Raw genomic sequence first — 21,695 nt, 5'->3', positions numbered from 1 at the left:
ATCTAAGAGCTGTGGTCCAAATTCCCCTGCATATTAGCCCCTTGGGTGCTGCCTATTAGCTCCACTTGGGTGGTGACAGAACACCACCTTTTTATGTAGTCTTGGTTGCCGTCTTATCCCCACCCAGCAGTTCTCAATGTCTTGACCTCATTCTCTAATCTTTTGTAGGTGTTGCTTCCTCCATAAATTTTTTAAGAAGTTAACCAGCAGTGAAGTGACGAGTGGAGGGTGATGGATATTGGGTGGGAAAGGAGATAATTGGAGGGGAGATTTTGCAGTAGTTGTTGGTCTGTATTTTCATGTGTATAGCTGGCAGGTAATGTATGAGTACTTTTCTGTGTGTTTTGGTTGGTGTTGTTTTTTGTTGTTTTTTTTAAACAGCAGCTTTTTTAAAGAGTTGTAGATTTCCTATTGGGCGTTAAACACTTGAAAAACAAGGTAATTGTACTGAAATACTGAATATCGCTTTTTAAATGTTTGTTTTTTTTCTTTTCGTAGGATAACTGGACAGCTCTTATTTCAGCAGCGAAAGAAGGACATGCAGCTATTGTAGCAGAGCTACTCAACTACAATGTCAGTTTGGAGCATCGGGATTTGGTATGTGCTGCCCTAGTGTAAAAATAAAGTAGTTCTTAGTAAGAACAACAGTTTTGGCAGTTGGAGATTTCAGTTCTGTAAAACAAATCAAAGATCTTTTATTCTTAAATTATGTACTCTGCTGTTAAAATGGAAAAGAATATATATTTAAATGTTGGTTTTACAGCTGTAAAATAGTTGTTTTAGTGTTAATGGCAGCTTGTTTTCTTCTAGGGCTGTTTTTTTCTTCTTAATTTGCTTTGGAAAAAGGTTAAACTGAAGAACAGTTGGATTTTTGGCTGTGTTTTGTGGGGGAGAGTTTTTTGAGGAGGGAGGGTTAGTTTGTTTTGTGGTTGTTTTTTTTGTGATGATGGCTTTTTTTACAGTATTCTGGTAAAATAAATTTTACCTTTTCACAGAGGGTACCTGTCCGCAATTACTTTTCCTCTGGACAATTGTGATTACTCACATAGTAGTCCTTGTTCTCGATATCCTGGAATTTTTTTTCATTCGTCTTCCCAAATTTTTCATATGGGAAAGTGGGTGCTCTAGTCCACTCCACATAAAGCCTTACAGAAGTTACTTACATGATTAGAAGATTAGATGCCTCTGAAGAGGTATAGTCTTGTCTCCATTGACTGAAGAAGGAATTAGGTACTTGGAAGGACCAATTTAATTCTGCTTAAGTTAGAGTATGGAAAACCACTAGGGGAGCACTGAGGTGCTTCCTTCAATTAAAGTTCTATTCTGTCTGAAGGCTGAGGCATCTTACATCTTACCATGTCCTGCTAACCTAACTTTTTCATAAGCCTAATGTTAAGCACACCCACGAGGCCAGTGGTTGATTTCTAGGGCAGTGTCAGTCTGAGAAGGATTTTTTACCTCCTCAAAAGTGTTTTATAATAAAAATTGTGTTTACAATTATCAGAGACATACTGTTATTTTAGACTAAGTTTTGGTTACCTAATCTGTCAAATGCCTTAGGTAGTGAAACTTCTTGTCTCCTAGTTTACAAACTTCAATGAACACGCTAATGCAGTTTGAAGTTCATTGCTTTTATTACTCCCTTAAGAGGACACAATTCACTTCTTTTTCATGAGGAAGCAAATCATTACATAATTACTGTACAAAGGCCAGCTGTCTGTTACACAGATCAAAAGTAAACACTCCATATTAATTGATTTGGGTTCTAGACTTTTGTTTGAAGATAGTGCTTTCTTTTTTGGTTTGTTTATCCAGTGACTAGATTTGTATGCGCTTGAAGTCTGAACTGTGTTTACAGCAAATTCAGGAACGTTTAGGACATGGTATACTCCCAAGTTTTCTACACAGCAGGAAATTGGTACTTTCATATGTGTTCTGTTATTTACCCTACATAAGTAGGATTACAAGGTTGTGTAATTAATCTTTACAGTGTTTTGGATTTAGGACAAATACAATATGAAAGAAAAGGTAGTAATTAGGATTCTAAAGAGTATTTTTCATTTTTTGCATTTCTTTGAATTGTACTCGCCAGGGAGGGTGGACTGCCCTGATGTGGGCATCATATAAAGGCCGTACTGAAGTAGCTAAACTGCTGCTTGAGAAAGGAGCAAATCCAAACATCACAGGAATGGTAAGTTTTAGTCTTAAATGCCCCCTTCTCCCAGATGTTTAAAATCTGGAATTGTACATTCATCTTATTATCTTGATTAAACATTTTGCATGTTTTTGCAGTATAACCTTAATAACTATATAAAGGGATTGCTTTAATAATCTGTATGACAGCCACTGGTTTTTTGATTAATTTTTTTTAATTAAAGCAAGTGAGTGTATAGTCCTAATAAGATTCAAATTAGCAGGAGAGGAAATAATAGAAAAGATCAGTAGTGTATCTAATGCTACTTGTATAACAATTGTAATTTTTCTGCATCTGTGTAAGTTAATGTAGTAACTAATACGTGTAATTTGGAAACAACAATTCATTTTAGTTGTTTCACAACAGTTACCAAATGGGCTAATTACATAAATATGTACGATACATGTGAAAGAGAATTAAAAACCTTAAGATTTTGAGATTTAGTTCATTTGCTTAGATTTTTTTTTTTCATTTTACCTTGCTGATTGCTGATTCCACCTGGTTTGCATGTGCAGCTTCTGCATGCGTGGCGTGACTGGTCTGCGGTCCTGATTACTTAAGGATATTGCATAGCTGTCTGTTGCTTCTCCCTTACATTATGTTTATATTAAGATAAGGATGTGAATTTTTAAACCTTAAGACATTACAAACCAAAATTACCTCAAAACAGTAGACATCTTCCTAGGTGTCACCTAGACAATGTACTAGGCAACGGTTACCGATGTGTAGTTAGATTTATTTCTGTATATTCCTTCTTTTGTGGGTTTATTGTCTCTGGGAGCATTGTGATCCATACTGTTCATGAAAAATAATTAAGACTGTAATTTTATTTCATGTATTTGGTTTTCTGTTTTTTTTTTCCTTCCCCAATTCTAAGCAATACAGTGTTTATCCAATTATTTGGGCAGCAGGACGGGGCCACTCAGACGTAGTACATCTCTTACTGCAACATGGAGCTAAAGTGAACTGCTCTGACAAAGTAAGTTATATGTATATAATATTCAAATTCTTTTATGCTTGATATCTTTCTTGTAAAAGTAAGTTTTATTAAAAAAATCTATGAGTTTTTGATGGGAAAAACACCTGCGGTTTTATTTTACCCTTAAGATTAGGATCTGTGTGGTATGCTGGAGATGGTTGTGAACATTTACTTCAGTGGAGCATACTTCTGTTCTCTAAGCTATTGGAAACCTTGCTATCCTAGGTTGCATAGAAAAATAATGTACAGCTATTGTCTACAAAGAGGAAGTTAAAATGGCTTTTCAAATGCTTGAAAATTCACCAGACCGAATTATGTCTTTGTAAAAACTAAAGCAATAAAGCAGGGGTCCTCAAACTTTTTAACCAGGGGGCCGGCACACAGATGAAGTGGCAGGCAGTCATCTGCGGCTGCTTGGTTTCCCCCCCCCAGCCCCCACCGGGGGGGGTCTGTAAATACCGGGGGCCGGATTGAGGACCCTGGGGGGCCGTATCCAGCCCGCGGGCCGTAGTTTGAGGACCCCTGCAATAAAGCATAGTATGAATACTAGATTGTAGGGGGGATACAGAGAGCAATATGATAAAATGTTCTAAATGTTTTTTCAGTATGGAACCACTCCACTGGTTTGGGCAGCAAGGAAAGGTCATTTAGAGTGTGTGAAATACTTGCTGCAGATGGGAGCTGATGTTGATCAAGAAGGAGCTGTAAGTAACTGTTTTCTGGTGATAGGGTGTGGGTACATACATGTGTGTTCTGTTTTATTTTATAATATAAATACCAAGAAATCCATGAAACAAGATGAAAAGTTGATGATGGAATAATTACCTTGTAAGGGTTATTTAAACTGCTTTGTGCCTTTTAATAAAAATATGCAACTAGGGAGTCATATAGACAGTTGACACACTGTTATGTGAAGTGTAGATTTTAATGAACATGAATGAATTTCAGTTATTGTTCTCTGAAGGTTAACACTATCAAAATTCATTCTGTACCCAAGCCCGATATGTCAAACAATTTATTCTTCAGTGCCATTTGAAAAGTAAATCAAATGCAAAGCATCTTTTGAAAATAATAAAGACTGTTGTACCTTTTCAGAAGGTGGAAATTTTTTAGACATTTTCAGCTGTGTTTTGTTTTCAAATAAAACAGATTTTATTTTTTTAAATGCTTGTCAAAATAAAGAATCGGTAAAAGTGGATAACTTTTGGTATTCACATGATTATTTCTGAAGTTCTTAAACACATTTGTGAGTGGGATAGGCAGACCTGCTTGCTCTAATTATACTGTGTTGTCATATAACAAGATAATAACTTTACCATGCGTGTAACATTCAAGAGTTAAACTGATCTGATGCTTTACTGTTTGCGTTTGAAGTGTTCTCTGCTATAGTACTTAGTTTATTTCTTTTTTTTAAAAAAAAAAGCATTGGAAGGGTACTTTAAAACATAAAACTGAAGTAACATTTGGATGGCTAAGAAAGTAATATCAGTGAGTATTCTTTCGTTACTGAAACTGCTGAGGTAATGATGGTTTCTATATCCACTGTACAGTAAAATCTGTTGTTTTGTTTTAAGAATTCTATGACAGCACTTATTGTCGCAGTGAAGGGTGGCTATACTGACTCAGTAAAAGAAATACTGAAAAGAAACCCAAATGTAAACTTGACAGATAAAGATGGAAATACAGCTTTGATGATTGCATCGAAGGAGGGACATACTGAAATTGTGCAGGATCTTCTTGATGCTGGAACTTATGTGAACATTCCTGATAGAGTGAGTAAATTTTCATCATAATTGTCATTTTATATATATGAAATAATGATATATATTTAAATATCAGCGTACACAAATTTGTGGGTACATGGTTTTTCTGGCTTTCTAATTTTTCTGCCACCTAGGGGTATTTTTATGTGTTGCTATGTTACAAGTTGATGTAAGTGAAGGTAAAGGATAAACTACAGAAGCTACTCTTTCTTTCTTTGAGATTCTTGAATTCTGAGTTTCCATAGGGCATGGACATGATTTATTTTTGTATATTTTTGTGTACATAACGTAAAACTAATACTGAATTAACTTGCAGGTTTGGGGTGGCGTTTTTGTGTGTTAATACATGTGGCAGTGCTGTTGAAATTATAGAACAATGGATATTATAAAAAAGAATATATTTTGTTCAGTGTCTACCCTTACATCTTTTACAATGAAACTTTTTACTACGAAACTTGCGTATATAAAAGGAAGACTTCAGGTCTGGGTTAAAATGTAGATGTAACTGTTGAAAGGTGTGCTGTGTACCTGAGCTGTGATTTCATTGTTCAGTAGAGACATGCAGTGCCCAGAGTGTGAATCTGCTTGCTAGTGACTCAGGAATTAATGTGGTTACTTATATAGGTGCCTTGGAATGTCTGCAATGTCCTCTTGATAGTAAGGTTTTTTTCTAAAGTGTCACAAGTGGTCCAAGCACTGCACCATGGGGCTGTGGGTGGTTAGAACTTAGGTGTCTCTGTCAAGATCAGTGTTTTAGTTTAGAGCAGCAATATGGTTTTGAGGCTGAATTCCCAATCTCTAAATGGAACTGCTTAGGGTTTCAGAGAAGAGAAGAAAACCTAATATTTGCCACATTAAAAGGATTTTTGGATGCGTTTTCCTTTATTTCATATGTCAGCTTAGTGTGTTTCTTAGATGGTTACATACTGAGCTGCAGTGTTTCATGTGACAACAGATTTAATCTCAGGCACATATCAAAGCAAAACTTTTAAATATTTAAAAAAATACATTGCAGTCTCCATTCCCGCCTCTTCTGGCATGAAATTCTACAACTGCATTCCTGTGCTTTTAGGAAGGATAAATTAAATTACAGCTTTAAGTACAGCTGACTGTATCTCAAAAATAAAGCAAGCAATGAGTAGTCTTAGTTTTGGATGCGAGAGTAGGTTTTGATAAGGAAAATCTCTTGGTTTGCAGCCAAGTATGTAATGACTGATTAATAGGGGATCTACTGCTACTGAGGTTTCTAACTGAATTCCATACCTGTGATTTAGCTATACTTCTATTTATTTTTCCTGCTTCATCATAAAAGAAGTATTAGGTAAATTCAGGATTTCATTTTCTGAAATTCTGACATATCCTTAAGTGTATTAAAATCAGAAGCCTTAAACAGAATTGTAACTTTATTTTACATATATACAACTCCATTTACCACAGCCAAGTATCTTTTTCTTTTGATCAATTTCACATAAAATCAGCCTTTTCCTTCTTTTCTTTATAACAGCACAGTCTATGTAAACAGGATAGCAGTCAAATCTGCACACACACAAAAAAAAGATAAAATTCTTTAAAATACTTGGAGATATTTTGTTAGCTGTGAAACAGCTAAAGGAGACATCCAACATTCCTGTCTGATTGTAAAGTGGTTATTACTGTGAGTGGTTGGTCTTCCTATGAGTATAGAGAACAGCTGGATTTTTTCATATTCATTATTAATTTGTACTGTTGTTTTTTAGGATGGTGGTTTAAGCTGGGCCTATTTTTGGTGCTCCCATAATATGTTTTTCCATAAACATATTTCATCTCTTTGAAAAATTGTACTAAAAAAATGGATAATTTTTTCTTCTGTGTACCCATTTTTTGCAGAGATAACTGTTTTTTTTGTGGTTCTCTTGAAAATGAGTGCAGATTTCTTTATATAAGTAGGCATAATGTGTATTTTTAAGCAATATTTTATTCTGTGTTGCATTTCTTTTGTTAAATAGTATTAATTAATCTTCAGTATTCTTTCATAATTTTTCTAGAGTGGAGATACAGTGCTGATTGGGGCTGTTAGAGGAGGTCATGTTGAAATTGTAAGGGCCCTGCTCCATAAATATGCTGATATAGATATCAGAGGTCAGGTAAGTACAACAATGTAAATGTTAAAGTAGTTCTTAAATAGGATGTGAATTTGAGTACCATGTTTCTAAAAACAGGGCTTTAAAAACTTGCTCTTTTTACTTTGTGGGAAACTCGGATTCCCATCAAACATTAAAAATACATCATACTGCCATGCAGTTTTTAAGATATAAGAGATATGTAATTGCAATGACTTGTTAAGCAGCATTTTTTTCAGTTAATTTGTATAATGGTTGAAAAGCAAAAGATGTAAATTGAACTTATTTCCTCTGCCCTACTGAAGAGATGAAATACTTTTAAAAAAAACCCTTAATATTATTCTTACTTTAACACTTAATATTTTTAATGTAATTTCAATATATTAAGTACAATACACCTTAGATCATATCTGTTGTCAGGGCAGTTGTGTCACTGTGCTTGGTTGGTTCTTGTCTCCACTAACTTCCTTTCTTGCATTAAGTGGTGTTGTCAGTGATTTCTGTGTTTTCTACCCACCCTTTCTTCTTTTGTCCCATGATTAAGATACTGATTTTAGTCTTCTACCAAAAGCTCTCTTACTCAGCACAGTACTTGTTTTTATTGTTACATTCAACTTACTTTCTTTTGCTTGAAGCTATTCAAATCACTCTGCTTGCGGGCACATATGCTCTACTGAGTTCGAACACAAAACTGAGTCACGGGGAGCTGCAAAGATTCAGTATGCGCTATTGATGCAGAGCCTCTTTGAGAAGCCAAGAAGCTTTTAGTTTGGAGAGAAAGTAGTGTTTGGATCTCTTCCTTTAACCTGCCATTGGAAACCTGGAATTGTGTGTCTCAGCTTTTTGCTGACATGGGTCTGAAAATCTGGAGCTTTTCAGACATCTTGATATGATGAAGGCAGTGCAGAAACAGCAGGAGAACCCAGCCTCATGGTGGGCAGGGAGGGTTGTGGCTGGTAGTGTGAGGGTGTCTGTATAGCCATTTGCAGTGGTTAGTCTAGAGAATACGTTTGTGGCCTTGTTGACACAGCATCAACAAGTCCACATTGTTGTTTTCAGTACCATCAGAGGAAGATTGTGGCTCTGCACTTGCTTCAGGACCCGCAGTATCAAAATCAGTGATGAGCACTAGTGTTCAGCAACTCCCCTACTGTTTGGCATTGCCAACACCTGTCTGTCAGCCAGACCTGTTCTGAGGAGATTTGCTGCCTGCCCAAATCTGTGACATTCCAGTTCTTGTCCAGCCTTCCAGCAACTGTGTTCCTTGCTGCTCATTCATCTTATATGGACACTAGTCAAGGGAGACCTTGAGCAGACAAAACATGACTATAGGGCTCTAGGAGCAAGTGTTGGGGCAGTGGAGGGTTTAGGTGGTGGTCTTACCAGTGCTTCTGGTAAGGGGAAAGAATCCAGCTGGGAGCATCTGGCAGACCTGTGCCTGTCTGTGCAGCTGATGTTGCTAGTGAGGAGACAGCTTCCTCAGGCTGGTATCTTTCTGGAAGCAACTTGACTGCAGAACAGTTGGCATGAAACCTAGGTGACCAGAGAGGAAAGAAATCTTAATGATCAGGCTTGTTAAACTGGCAAGAAAGGCTTTAAACTCAGTTTGCTGTGAAGTGCTTGAGCAGGAGAGGAAGAACTGGAAATGAAAGAAGCAAGCAAGGGAGAAGGCTGCAAGGGAAACTGTGACAATCCTGCTTAGAAGCAGGTATGTGTTCAGAGGCTTTTCTTAAATGTCTCTGCACATGTGTGCCTCAAACAGAAAGAGTTGTGGTGCAGTCACTAAGCTGCACAAAGATTGCAGGCATGGAGTCTTGCTGGGACAGCACACACGGCTGGGAAAAAAAAAAAAAATCACACAAGTTGATTTGCAGCTATCAACCATTTCCCCTGGTTCTGTGATACAATGTATGGCTAATCTGGGTTCTGGTACTTGGGGTTGGCTGTTCATGTCCATCTACTTTTACAGCTTTCCAGCTTGCATGGCCTGGTTTTAGGCCAGCCAACCAATTCAAGAGTTTTATTAGACTACACTGTAAAATTGAGAACAAAAATGGGAAAAATTTTGTAAAGGCCTGGAAGTGGTTAGCACAGGAATATATATATATATATATATATATATATATAAATAAAATATTTTTTTAACTGCAGAGAAACATGACTTCACATAATAGGGGTAAACCAGAACAACATTATGGAAAAAGTTGTTTTATTTCATTAGAAAACTTGTATATTTGAGTTACAACTGAATATATATAATTTTAAAAGTTGTTTCAAGATAGGTTGAATCTGCTTGGATTGTTAAAGCTCTTAATATATTTGGCATAGGTTTTTAAAATAGACTTGTGTACTCTAGCCACATTGTCATTCCCCCTCAGGATTCAGCTGGTGTGTCAATTGGATTTGGTGGTGTTGCCCTTTGCCCTGAATTGTGTTAAATTTGCTATATTATGTGCTGTTCTCAATACTTTGTATACAGTTTTTGAAATTAATCCAACTGTAAACATTGAATACTCCTTTTTTTTTTTTTCCGCAGGATAATAAAACTGCATTGTATTGGGCAGTTGAGAAAGGAAATGCTACAATGGTGAGGGATATCTTGCAATGCAACCCTGATACTGAGACTTGTACCAAGGTAATGATGAGAATTTGAAATGAATTGCTTTGTTTAACGTATGTTCTCAACTCCTGTGTGATGTTAAGGTCATAACACCAAATTCAGTTTGTCAAGTGTTGGTACCTTGCACATTGTAAAAAACCAAACCCCAAACCCTTCTGAAATAGAGAATTTATTCTCAGCAGTGGTAATGTCCCCTTTGTTGATAAACGTCACCTGCTACTAAAACTCCATAGCAGGGAAGGTGTGGGTACTTTCAATAACATACGTGCTGAAGTGTTGTTACTTGCACAGTAAGATTTAATTTAAAAATTATCTTTTTGTGTTTGGGATTTAATTTGTTATGCTGTCGCTAGTTTTTGCTTGGTTTTGAGTATATGGAGATCTTTTTATTATGCCTACTTTTCCCTTTTAGGACGGAGAAACACCGCTTATAAAGGCAACCAAGATGAGAAATATTGAAATAGTAGAGCTTCTTCTGGATAAAGGAGCTAAGGTCTCTGCTGTAGACAAGGTAAAGCATATCTATTTGTTTACTTTAGGATGTGTAATCATTTTAGTTTCGCAGTAAGAATATTGTAGTGAGCTGTCAAGGCTAATACAGAAAGAGAGCTTTCCATATGCTTAATAATTAAATAGACTATAATATTTAAATATGTATTAATTCTCACCATTACTATATTGATCTTTTGCTTGTATTAGGATGCTTTTAGTAATATGAAAAGAAAAAATTCCGGGTTATCAATAAAAATTTCACAGATAAGAATACTATTTCTTAGTACATTTGAAAAAGAGCGTAGTGTTTGTGATTTGTCACAGATGTTTGTTTTTGATTAATAGGCATTAAACTAAACAATACCAAGGAGAAATAGAATGGTTTGTTGCTGTCCTCTTATGCATTACCTACTTTGACTGTAATCCTTTTAAATACAGAAACATTTGGTAATTTTAAACCTCTTAGTATTATATTTAGGGCATATAAGTAATAGTGTTGATTTGGTGGGATAAGGAAACTTTTACCGGAAAGCTTTTTTGAGAAGTTTGAACAGACATTGAAATCATTCTTAACAAGCAGTATCTTTTGTTCCAACCAGGTTTCTGAATTTGCTCGTAGACACTTGTTTCTAAGTAAAGATTACAGTTTCCATGAACTTTAAGATGCTATTATAAACATTTGAGAAAGAAGAGGCTGCCTTAGCTTTAGCATTACAAGAACTCCCTTTTCACATGTCTTTTCTGAAACTTTTGCAATGCTCTTTTGAGGGGAAAAAATGCTTGCTGTAAGGTGTTGTGATGTTTGGAATACCTTAAGATGTATTTCAAGTAAATAACACATCTGAAATGATGTGGAACATACAGTCTGTTCATAAGCTTAGGAATTCATGTTAGATATTACTCATTTTTCACTTAATTGCAGAAAGGAGATACTCCACTTCATATTGCCATTCGTGGAAGAAGCCGTAAACTTGCTGAATTACTCTTAAGAAACCCAAAAGATGGTAGATTGCTTTATAGACCAAACAAAACAGGAGAAACACCTTACAATATTGACTGTAGCCACCAGAAGAGTATTTTAACACAGATATTTGGAGCCAGTACGTATAAGTATTTAATTTTCTATTTTTTTTTTACTTGCTTGTATATTGAGAATCCAGTTTATTCAATTCTGTATTGAAAAGTGGTAACTGTTTAGGTTTTTTAATCGTGCAGCTAATGGGAGAGCTTTAAAAAAAATCAGTTCGCAAAAAAATTCATCATTCTAAAAGCCTAACAAAGGTCAAATGTACCTTTTGTTTTTTACTTTGACATTTGATACTGTGCAACTTCTGTTGGTCGTTTTGTTTTTACATAGATTTTGCTTGTGTAGGAATAATTTTCTTTTGACTTACTGTGATTCGGGTTTTTGTTTGTATCTTTTGTGTTAAGCTCTAATGGTTTTAATACAAATACAGGCGAACCTGTCATGATTCTATGTATGAAAATTGTCATATTGAAGAGATTTCTAAAAGCAAAGTTCTGTAACATAGTATTTGTATTACAGGACACTTGTCTCCCACGGAATCTGATGGTGACATGCTGGGCTATGATCTGTACAGCAGTGCTTTGGCTGATATTCTGAGTGAACCAACCATGCAGCCACCTATCTGTGTAGGCTTATATGCACAGTGGGGAAGTGGAAAATCTTTCCTGCTCAAGAAGCTGGAAGGTAAGAGTTGATTTAGCCTTTTCTGTAGGTTCAAATCTATGAAAAGCATCGCGTGGGGGTTACTAGTTTTTGTGACAGCCATTGGTTGATGTAATGTTATATGCAGGATTTAAATTTTGGTGTGGTCAGGTCATCCACAGGTTGCTTTGTTCATTTATACATTGTCGATTCCATCTTTAAGTGTTTATGTCTATTGTCCTGTGGGTTTCCTGCAGCAGTGAATCTACCCTTAGGTACTGCTGAAAGTATGGCTGCTGAAATGTGCCTTTCTAAGGGTGTTCATGTGTCAAATCAGGTTCAGACCTCTTTTGCTGCAGTATTTATTTATTGTGCCTCCTAGGTGTTGTCTTTTTTTTTCTTTTATGTTTAAGAACAAATTCCAGGCTATTAATATTTTTTCTTTCTAGTATATTTTCTGTGTCTAGTTTTCTTCCCTTTTTCCCTTATTTACTTTGTTTTTTTGAACTTTCTGAAATGATAGAGGATGGCAAATGCAATATATGAAGAGCGTCAATGCTTTTTGCAGTGGAAATAGACATCTTTTTTACAGTTTTAGCTTTTTCTAACAAAGGATGTTTTTCTGAGATGTGCAGTATAATTCAAAGTACTTTCACCAGTCTCAATGTTTGTTACTTTTTGTGATTTCCGTGTTTTTAAAAGCTTCTATATTAGTCAAAATAGGTCTCTCTGTTTATTTTGTTCACCTCATGCCCCATGTCATAAACAAAAAGCAGTGTGCATTTTTGATTGTGGTGTTTATTGCTGATGAACTCTTACATTTTTAAAACACTTTTTCAGTATTCCTGTACCTCATTCATCTTTTTATTCTGGATTGTGTATTTAATATTTCTTATCCAATAGATCCTAACTAAGTTTCTTCAGGAATTCCTGTTTTAGTAAATAGGAATCAAACAAACAAGTAAATACTGAAGCCTTTACATTGTACTGTTATATACGACTATTTGGGGAATATGGTTCACGTTTCGATGAATGAAGTTTTGGGGGTGTTTGGGGTTTTTTTGACAGATATGATGTATTTATTTTTCTTGGTTTCATAAAACATGTTTTAAACTTTTGAAGGAGAATAGGAAGTGACATAGGTTTTAATATGCCTTTAAAAGTAGAAATTGACAGCAAACAGTGCAAGTATTATGTATGTAAATCATTTCATTGCATGGATGAGAACTTAGGGTTTGCGCTTAAGTTTGAAGAAGAATTCAAGCATCGTTGTCTTTTTTGGATCAGTAATAGGGAAAATGTATGGAGTCTAGTGAAAGGTGTTTCTTTTTCAAAGATGATCATTATTATACCTTTTTTGCTTTCTGTTCTAGAATGTTAACATGTGAAAACTGCTCTTTGTCTTTTTGTTTCAGATGAAATGAAGACTTTTGCAGGACAGCAGATCGAACCTCTTTTTCAGTTCTCCTGGCTTATTGTATTCCTCACAGTTTTGCTGTGTGGAGGTTTGGGTTTATTGCTTGCTTTCACAGTGGATGCAAAGCTTGGAATAGCCGTGTCGCTCAGCTTATTAGCAGTTCTCTACATTTTCTTTAGTAAGTCTTAATTTATATGAAGTTTTGGAAGGTTTTTATCTGTTTTGGGGATTCAGTATTGTTTTGTAGACATGCATTGTGATTCAGAAAAAATATTAAATATTTTTTGTAGAAAATAGGATCCCTTTGGACCCTTTCCTTGTGTTTTGCATGTAATTTGTGAGAGGGTATTCTTAAAAACAAGAATTTAGTATATTGACTTCACTGTGTTGCTGTTGCCATTCTCATTTTTAGCCATAACTGTTAAATATTCATTAGACTCCTTTTATCTGTTCAGACTTCATGGTTCTTTCAGTTGTGAACATTGACTAAAATAGAGCCATAACATCTTTTTAAATTTTCAATATTTTAGCTGTAATTTACTTTGGTGGCCGAAGAGAAGGTGAGAGCTGGAACTGGGCCTGGGTGTTAAGTGCAAGGTTGGCAAGACATATTGGATATTTAGAGTTGCTTCTCAAACTCATGTTTGTAAACCCACCAGAATTACCAGAGCAAACCACTAAAGCTTTACCTGTCAGGTTAGTTATTTCATTTATTTACTCTGAATGGATAATTCAGGTTCACTCTATCAGTTTTCAAACTCTGTATTAATATGCATGTTTATCTTCTTATGAAAAGCTGATGAGATTCCTGTTTGAAAAACAGTAGCCCTGGAAGATCACGTAGTTAATTTTTTTCAGTGGGAGGAAGATAGCATTGTTTTCAAAACTCTGTGCCAGTCAGTGAAAGGTACTGCTTTTTAGTATTAGGAGTTTTGACTCTCTTATTAATAGAAATTTGCAACAGATAAAATAAGAATTTAATTTATAGGTTACTGTGTTATGTGTAATGCTTGTTTCACCGATTACTTCTGTTAAGGTCTTTTTTTAATTATTTTTTTTTTTTTAATTTCCCGTAGGTAGAGCATCAGACTGCTCAAGGCTTCTAGTTTACCTGAAAGCGAGGAAAATTTATGCCATGTGTTTTATCATTTTGTTTACTCCTCTTGTTTAGAGACTTGTATTTTAGCCTCATGGTGCTTTTATGTGATCTTGTTCTTCTGGTTTTTTTTTTTTTAATTCTCCATAAATATTTGAAAATAGCTCAGAATGCAGTTTTTAAAATGCTTGTCAGTATTGTATTTTGGCCTTATAAAGATATTTTTATTTTTTTACTGCCATCTGAGGTGCTGTTAGTGACATGATCATTTTTATCATCTTAAGAAATCAAGTTTTAGGATAGGAAGTGGGGCAAAGAAGAGGTCGGTAACAGGAGAAGTAATAAAGAAAAAATATTTAAATTCCATGCAGAATTTAAAAAAATTTAAATATTCAAGTATTTTACATTTTGTGCCACTTGAAAAAACTTGCAGTTGCAAGGATGCAGAAAGATTTTTGTTTTGGTTGCCAGAAAATATTTAAAGCTTTCTAAAGCATACAAAATACATGGTTTTTTCTCTTTCAGATTTTTATTTACAGACTACAATAGACTGTCCAGTGTAGGTGGAGAAACTTCATTGGCTGAGATGATTGCTACCCTCTCTGATGCATGTGAAAGGGAATTTGGTTTCTTAGCAACAAGGCTATTTCGAGTTTTCAAGACAGAAGATACACAAGGTTTTTGTTACCTGAATTACATTTCCGACTATTTCATTTCAATGCACTGTTATCAGGGGTTCTGTTTTTCACATTATAAGCTCTTTTTAGAAACTGTTGTAGTCGTGTAGAAATCTATACAGAAGGGAAAACTCTTTGTATTGTTCTGGAGAGAAAAAAGCCCTGATTTCTTTGCTCATCTTGATTTTATTAATTACGTAAAGGAATATCTTCTGTGAAGTATAGGTTTCAGAAGTGTCAATGGAAATGTATATTTATATGTCATCCTTTTAGATGCAGCATGGTATTTCTCCATAGCACTTCAGTCATTGTTTCTAAGTCAGATTGTGACGGGATGGTAACGCTGCAGTAACCTTTTGTGCAAGTTAGTTTTTAATGAGAAGTATGCAAGTTAATAGATTTTGTATGCACCTGTTACTACATTTTACATTAATTTTAACAGCAAATACTTGTTTCCTAGGTAAAAAGAAATGGAAGAAAACTTGCTGTCTCCCATCCTTTGTGATTTTCCTGTTTATACTGTCTTGCGTTGTTTCTGCAATTGCCCTCCTGGCGATTTTTAATGTAGAACCGGCCAACATGACAGTGAATGTTATTCTTATATCAGTTACCTGTGTTGTTGGTTTGGCCTTTATCTTGAATTGTCGCACGTGGTGGCAAGTGATGGATTCAGTTTTGAATTCTCAAAGAAAACGTCTTCACAATGCAGCCTCCAAACTTCACAAGTTGAAAAGTGAGGGGTTCATGAAGGTAATCATTTGTATGAATTGACCATTAAAAAACCTGAAACAAATCCCCAGACCTGTAGCCTTCTCTCCTGGTTTTGACTGAGATAGTTAATTTTCTTCCCAGTAGCTGTTACAGTGTTGTGGTTTGGATTTAGTATAAAAATAATGTTGATGACACAGCGATGTTTCTGGTTGTTGCCAAGTAGTGTTTATACTAAGTTAGGGAATTTTCAGCTTCTCATACTGCCATACTAGTGAGAAGGCTGAAGGGGCACAAGAAGTTGGAGGGGGCAGAGCCAGGACAGCTGATCTAAACTGGCCAAAGGGATATTCCATACCATAGAGCATCACGCCCAGTATATAAACTGGGGGGAGTTGGGTGCCGGAGGGGATCGCTGCCTGGGGACTGGCTGGGCATCGGTCACGGGTGGTGAGCAATTGTACTGTGCATCACTTGTTTGGTTTGGGTTATGGTTTTTCCCCTCGCTTTGCTACTTTTCTTTCTCTTTTTATCATCTCCTTTTTCATTACTATTATTATTACTTTTTACTTAATTTCAGTGATGAAACTGTTCTTATTTCAACCCATGGATTTTATGGGGTTTACCTTTTTTTCTGATTCTCCTTCTAATCCCACTGGGGGCAGTGAGCAAGTGGCTGTGTGGTACTTATTTGCCAGCTGGGACTGAACCACAAAAGTCCGTGTTGGTGCCTAATGTGGGGCACAGAGTGTTGAGATAACAACAGATCTGACCAGAGTGTTAAAACAGACTTGTTATAAATATTCCTTTTGTTGATTTAATAGTTGCTGGTCACAGTGTTGATTTATTTGCTCTCAGAGCTGTTGCACATGTTCAGAGTTGTGTTATGATGTAATACCTTACTTTCAGTATGTGTTCCCTGGGTTTGTATTTATCGCCTCTGGGGCCTGGGCTAAGGTTCTTGTTTTGTTGTACTTTGTAATGCTGGCTTGTGATACAATAGAAGTGCTGGTCATGAAACTAATCCGGTACGTGTATTCAGCATTGCCATCACCTCTGTACTTTGGGAGTCATGTAATGGGAACTATTAATAAAACCTTGCCTGCCAGGTTGATTACAGTAGTGTTTGAGAATTTTGAAGATTGTGGATATCCTTGGGATCTTGAAACCAGCGTGGTCCTAGTGCAGAGAACCAGCATGTTGCTGAATGTGCTCCGGAACTTGTTTAAAGTAACTATTTAAGAATACCACACAGAGATCTGTCCCAAGGCTGGACAGTTAAGAGTAGCAGGGTGTGTGGGATAGTATGGGTAAGTGCCTAGGACAGTGGGCACCTCCAGTGTTTTGGAACTTCACCCCTGAACAAGTGCAGAATCCAGGAAAACCAGTGAAATACTAGGAGAAACCATGCTGTCACCCTGGCAATTGTGGAGAGACAGAAATCACTGCAGTGTGCTGGGGCTTGACCCATGCCTGCTGGGTGCTGTTCAATGCTATTCAGTACCCTTAATGGGAAGAGAAGGTTTCTGGATCTGATGGCAAAGTGACAGACACTGCGGCTACTCCAACCTTGGTGATAAGACACTGCGGCTGAACCAGAGAACCAATCCATGACAGTATCAGTCACCCCTATACACAAGAAGAAGTGGACATGAAAGTCAGCTTGTTTAGTAAAGGAGAACGAAGCAGGACATCTCAGGAGCAAGAGGAAGAGGCAGAACAAGAAGTAATCACTTGATTCCTGTCCCTAAGTGAGCTATGGGATATGTGAAAAGATTTTTAGCTGTTTGCCAGGTGAGCACATTATCACCTGACTGCTCTGATGTGAGGTGACAGGGCTAATGGTTCAGAATTAGAGGACAGGGAAGCTGAGCAGCTGGGATCGCTTTCTAGGGAAGGGAGTATTGACAAGGTGATTGGAAAAGGGACACAAGTCCTCAGCTGCTGGAGGTGACTCCTGTGAAGCGTGAAGGAAAGGTGTCCCTTCAAGGAAGATGTTACATGTCGCCCAGGCAAGTGGACTGCAATAGAGAGAGGTATCCGGTACCTGAGGGAATTAGTCATGTTAGAGATGATTGGTTGTGACTCAAACAACATGCAGTTACCCACAGATGCAGATCCAATGCACACAACCCATGTGGTGGAAATTTATATGGAGCACACCAGCATTGTATGCCAGGTCATTGGCAGCAATGAGCTGTAGAGACGAAAGGGCACTGGTGGTGGATGAAGTGGCTTGCTGACTTCAGGTATACGAATATAATCTCTCTTCCTCCCTTCTCTCAGCTGTGGAGAAGTTGGTCCAGCCAACTTCTATCAACAAGGATAGGTCCTACTCCTCACCTGTACAGACCTGCGGCTCTGCTATTAACAGTAAACATCCTTTTGCTCGAGAGGGAGGAGGCAGAAGCTACACACCATGGGGTACACTGTGATTTTACCTGTGGGACCATGGAGAGGACATGAGGAGGTGGGATGGAAAACCCACCTCAACCCTAGAAGCACGGGTACTTGAATTTCAAGGAAAATCAATCACAAATAGAGGTACTTCCAGGAAGGTTGCTGCTGCAGTCTCCAGTGGGCAGTTTCCCAGATGGAGTGAAAGGGCTGACTTACTCCTGATCCTATGGAAAGAAATTCTAACCCATTTTTACAAGAAGTGGAGAACCCTATGACCAGGATTAGAAGGGCCCTGCCCCCAGCTGCGTGGAGGAGAGGGACAAGCAGGTTTTCTGCACTGTGTGGATCTGATGGCCTGGCACGTCAGACGCAAGGAGTATAAGGCTCTAGTAGATACTGGTGCACAGTGTGCCCTAATGCCATCAGGGTATACAGGGGGTTGAACCCGTTTGTATTTCTGGAGTGACAGGGGGATCCCAGCAGCTAACTGTGAGGCTGAAAGAAGCCTGACTGGGAATGAGTGGCACAAGCACCCCGTTGTGACTGGCCCAGAGGCTGTGTGCGTCCTTGGCATAGACTGTCTCAGGAGAGGGTATTTCAGGGACTCAACAGGGTACCACCGGTGGGCTTTTGGTGTAGCTGCCTTGGAGATGAAGGAAATGAAGCAGTTGTCTACCTTGCCCAGTCTCTGTTGTGAGGTTGCTGAAGGTCAAAGAAAAATGGGTGCCGATGGCTACCACAGTGGTGTGCCGGTGGCAATACTGCACCAACAGAGACTCCCCGATTCTCATCCATAAGTTGATTCATCAACTGGAGAGCCAAGGAGCGATCAACAAGACTTGCTCACCCTTAACAGCCCCATATGGCCAGTGCAAAAGTCTAATGGAGATTAACAGTGGACTATCGTGGCCTGAATGAAGTCATGCACTAAGTGATGCCATACCAGACATGCTAGAACTTCAGTATGAACTGGAGTCAAAAGCAGCCAAATGGTATGTCATAGCTGATACCCCTAATGCATTTTTCTGAATCCCTTTGGCAACAGAGTGCAGGCCACAGTTTGCTTTCATTTGGAGAGGCATCCAATACAGCTGGAATTGACTGGCCCAGGGGTAGGAACACAACCCTACCATCAGCCATGGGCTGATCCAGGCTGTGCTGGAACAGGGTGAAGCTCTGGAACACCTGCAATATATTGGTGATATTAGCGTGTGGGGCAATACAGCAGAAGTTGTTTCTGAGAATGGGAAGAAAACAGTCCAAACCCTTCTGAAAGATGGTTTTGCCATAAAACAAAGTAAGGTCAAGGGACTTGCACAGGAAATCCAGGTTTTTAGGAATAAAACGGCAAGATGGATTTTGTGAGGATGGATGTGAGCAGCAAAATAACAGCTAGGTCTCCACCAACTAGTAGAAAGAAATAGGCTTCCTTAGGTGTTGATGGTTTTCGGAGAATGCATATTCCAGAGTACAGTCTCATTGTAAGCCCTCTCTATGAAGTGACCTGGAAGAATGATTTCAAATGGGGCCCTGAGCAATGACAGGGCTTTGAACAAATTAAACAGGACAGTATTTTTTCTCTTTCTGTTTTTGTTATCTCCCTTTTCAGTAGTATTACTATTAGTAGTATATTTTATTTTTTTTTCAGTTATTAAACTGTTCTTATCTCAACCAATGGGTTTTACCTTTTTTCTGATTCTCCTTCCCATCCCTCTAGGGGTGGGGGGGGTGAGCAAGGGGCTGTATGGTACTTAGTTGCCAGCTGGGATTAAACCACAAAAATCTTAAAATAGAGATTTATTTAGTTTAGTCATTTATTTAGTCATTTATTTAGTCAGGCCAAGTCTTACAACGTTAGAATGAGACTTGGTAAGTTTTTGAAGGGAACACTTCTGCTGGTGTACAAGATTACTACTTCTATTGCTGCTGGTGTACTTAGTGTGCAAGATCTGTCTGCTCAACTGGGAATGTTAAATTTGGGTTATGTTTTCAGTTTCTAATTGTGTTTTTGCTGAGAGGAAGGTACTAGGAAAACAGTTGTTCTAAATGATCAGTGTTTAGTAAAAGCTTACTTTAGATCATAAGATTAGAAAGAATAACTTAAAGTAATCTAAAGGTGAAAAACTAAGCGTAACTTTGGCTGTCTGCAAGACCTCTTTACCAAGAAAGGAGTGATAGCACTGAAAGAACATCCCAAAACAGTCCGCATCTCATGAAAAATGATAGAAAATACTATTGTTTTGCTGGGTTGTGTCTAAACTGATAAAAAATGTACCCATAAGGCTGTCATCAAATATCCTCTATGGTCTTATTTGAAAATAAATTTTAGCGTCATGATGGTTACCTCTGTAGGTTACAGCTCATACATTGTGTAACAATATGTTGTGGTGATACTTTTTGTAGCACAGAAGACATCTGTGTCTTGCTACTGTGTTTCTTGACAGTTGTTTTTTGAGGGGTATTTATCCGGCATAATTTCAGCCATTTAAGAGTTAGGTTCACCCTTTGCAATCCAGGGAGAGAAATAGGTTTTTTTATTTCGTATGAGTGATGTGATCTTAATGTGCACATTCAAGTTTAATCTAGTGGTGACTAGATCAGTTTTCAGTGTCTACCTGTTAGCTGCTGAAATTAGGGCAGGTGAATTCCACCTTTGTGTCTGTATTAAGGGTAGCTGTTAACTGTGTAACTTGATGCTGAAAAAACTTTAAAAATCTTCAGATTTCATGTCCTGAATAGGAGTGACTGAGCATTAGAACATAATTTGCTTAGCTGAAAGGCAGATAGAAAATTTTAGTGTACGTTTTATTTAAAACCTTTTTTGAGGATTAGATGAAGCTACAAATATTCTTGTTTATTCTTGAAATACTGATTTACTGTGCGTAAACATTACTTTCTTTTAAAATAACTTTGCCATGGAATTTAAATGAGGATAGTTTGTGATGTTAAAGTGGAATATGCGGTTCTGCTGTACATTTTTGTGCAAATTGGAAATCAAAATTTTGTAAGTGGCACTTTAGGACTTTCACTTTGGGTATTTATAAGTTTACTTTTGTAACCTTACTGAAGTATTTTGGGGACAAGTAGCAATCTGCAAAATGAATTATATGCATTTCTGTGAGTTTTAGATATTATAGTGATATCTTTTTCTTTCTACTTTTCATTTTTATAGGTTTTGAAATGTGAAGTGGAATTAATGGCCAAAATGGCAAAAACCATTGACAGCTTCACTCAGAACCAGACAAGACTTGTTGTAATTATTGATGGATTGGATGCTTGTGAACAGGACAAAGTTTTACAGATGCTGGATACTGTGAGTTGGATCATTTTATAAAGCTGATCTCTGGATCATCTGGATTATCTCATTCATAGATGAGCTCAGATACATACAGTAATTGTGTCTGCAGAGTCCGTGTGTTGTAGTCTTTTAATGTTTGTGTGCATTGGCATAACTGTAATATAAGAGCAATGGGTTTTAACAGTTGAAAATTAAATCCCAGTAGTACTACACGTTAATACTTTTGTAAAGTTTTGAAATAATCATATGTAAATTACTGAAAATTAATACTCTGTTGAAATAA

The 21,695-nt window shown here is 37.2% G+C and overlaps 1 protein-coding gene across 3 annotated transcripts in view; it reads left to right on the top strand.

The window, feature by feature from the left end:
• The window catches only part of KIDINS220 (kinase D interacting substrate 220), an 80,721-nt gene that overhangs the window by 15,507 nt on the left and 43,519 nt on the right, over nt 1-21,695 (top strand). For all 3 annotated transcript variants that reach the window (XM_056343243.1, XM_056343242.1, XM_056343241.1), the window contains exons 4-18: nt 499-597; nt 2,093-2,191; nt 3,072-3,173; nt 3,779-3,877; nt 4,748-4,945; nt 6,961-7,059; nt 9,572-9,670; nt 10,068-10,166; nt 11,070-11,247; nt 11,694-11,858; nt 13,232-13,411; nt 13,764-13,929; nt 14,855-15,006; nt 15,467-15,756; nt 21,287-21,427. In XM_056343243.1, coding sequence (XP_056199218.1) covers nt 499-597; nt 2,093-2,191; nt 3,072-3,173; nt 3,779-3,877; nt 4,748-4,945; nt 6,961-7,059; nt 9,572-9,670; nt 10,068-10,166; nt 11,070-11,247; nt 11,694-11,858; nt 13,232-13,411; nt 13,764-13,929; nt 14,855-15,006; nt 15,467-15,756; nt 21,287-21,427 — 2,166 coding nt within the window. The remainder of the gene's footprint in view (nt 1-498; nt 598-2,092; nt 2,192-3,071; nt 3,174-3,778; nt 3,878-4,747; nt 4,946-6,960; nt 7,060-9,571; nt 9,671-10,067; nt 10,167-11,069; nt 11,248-11,693; nt 11,859-13,231; nt 13,412-13,763; nt 13,930-14,854; nt 15,007-15,466; nt 15,757-21,286; nt 21,428-21,695) is intronic.

Source organism: Falco biarmicus, chromosome 6 (genome assembly GCF_023638135.1).
Source record: "Falco biarmicus isolate bFalBia1 chromosome 6, bFalBia1.pri, whole genome shotgun sequence".
Taxonomy (NCBI): Eukaryota; Metazoa; Chordata; class Aves; order Falconiformes; family Falconidae; genus Falco; species Falco biarmicus.
Note: the sequence above shows the minus strand (reverse complement) of the source record. Positions and strands in the feature narration are given on the sequence as shown.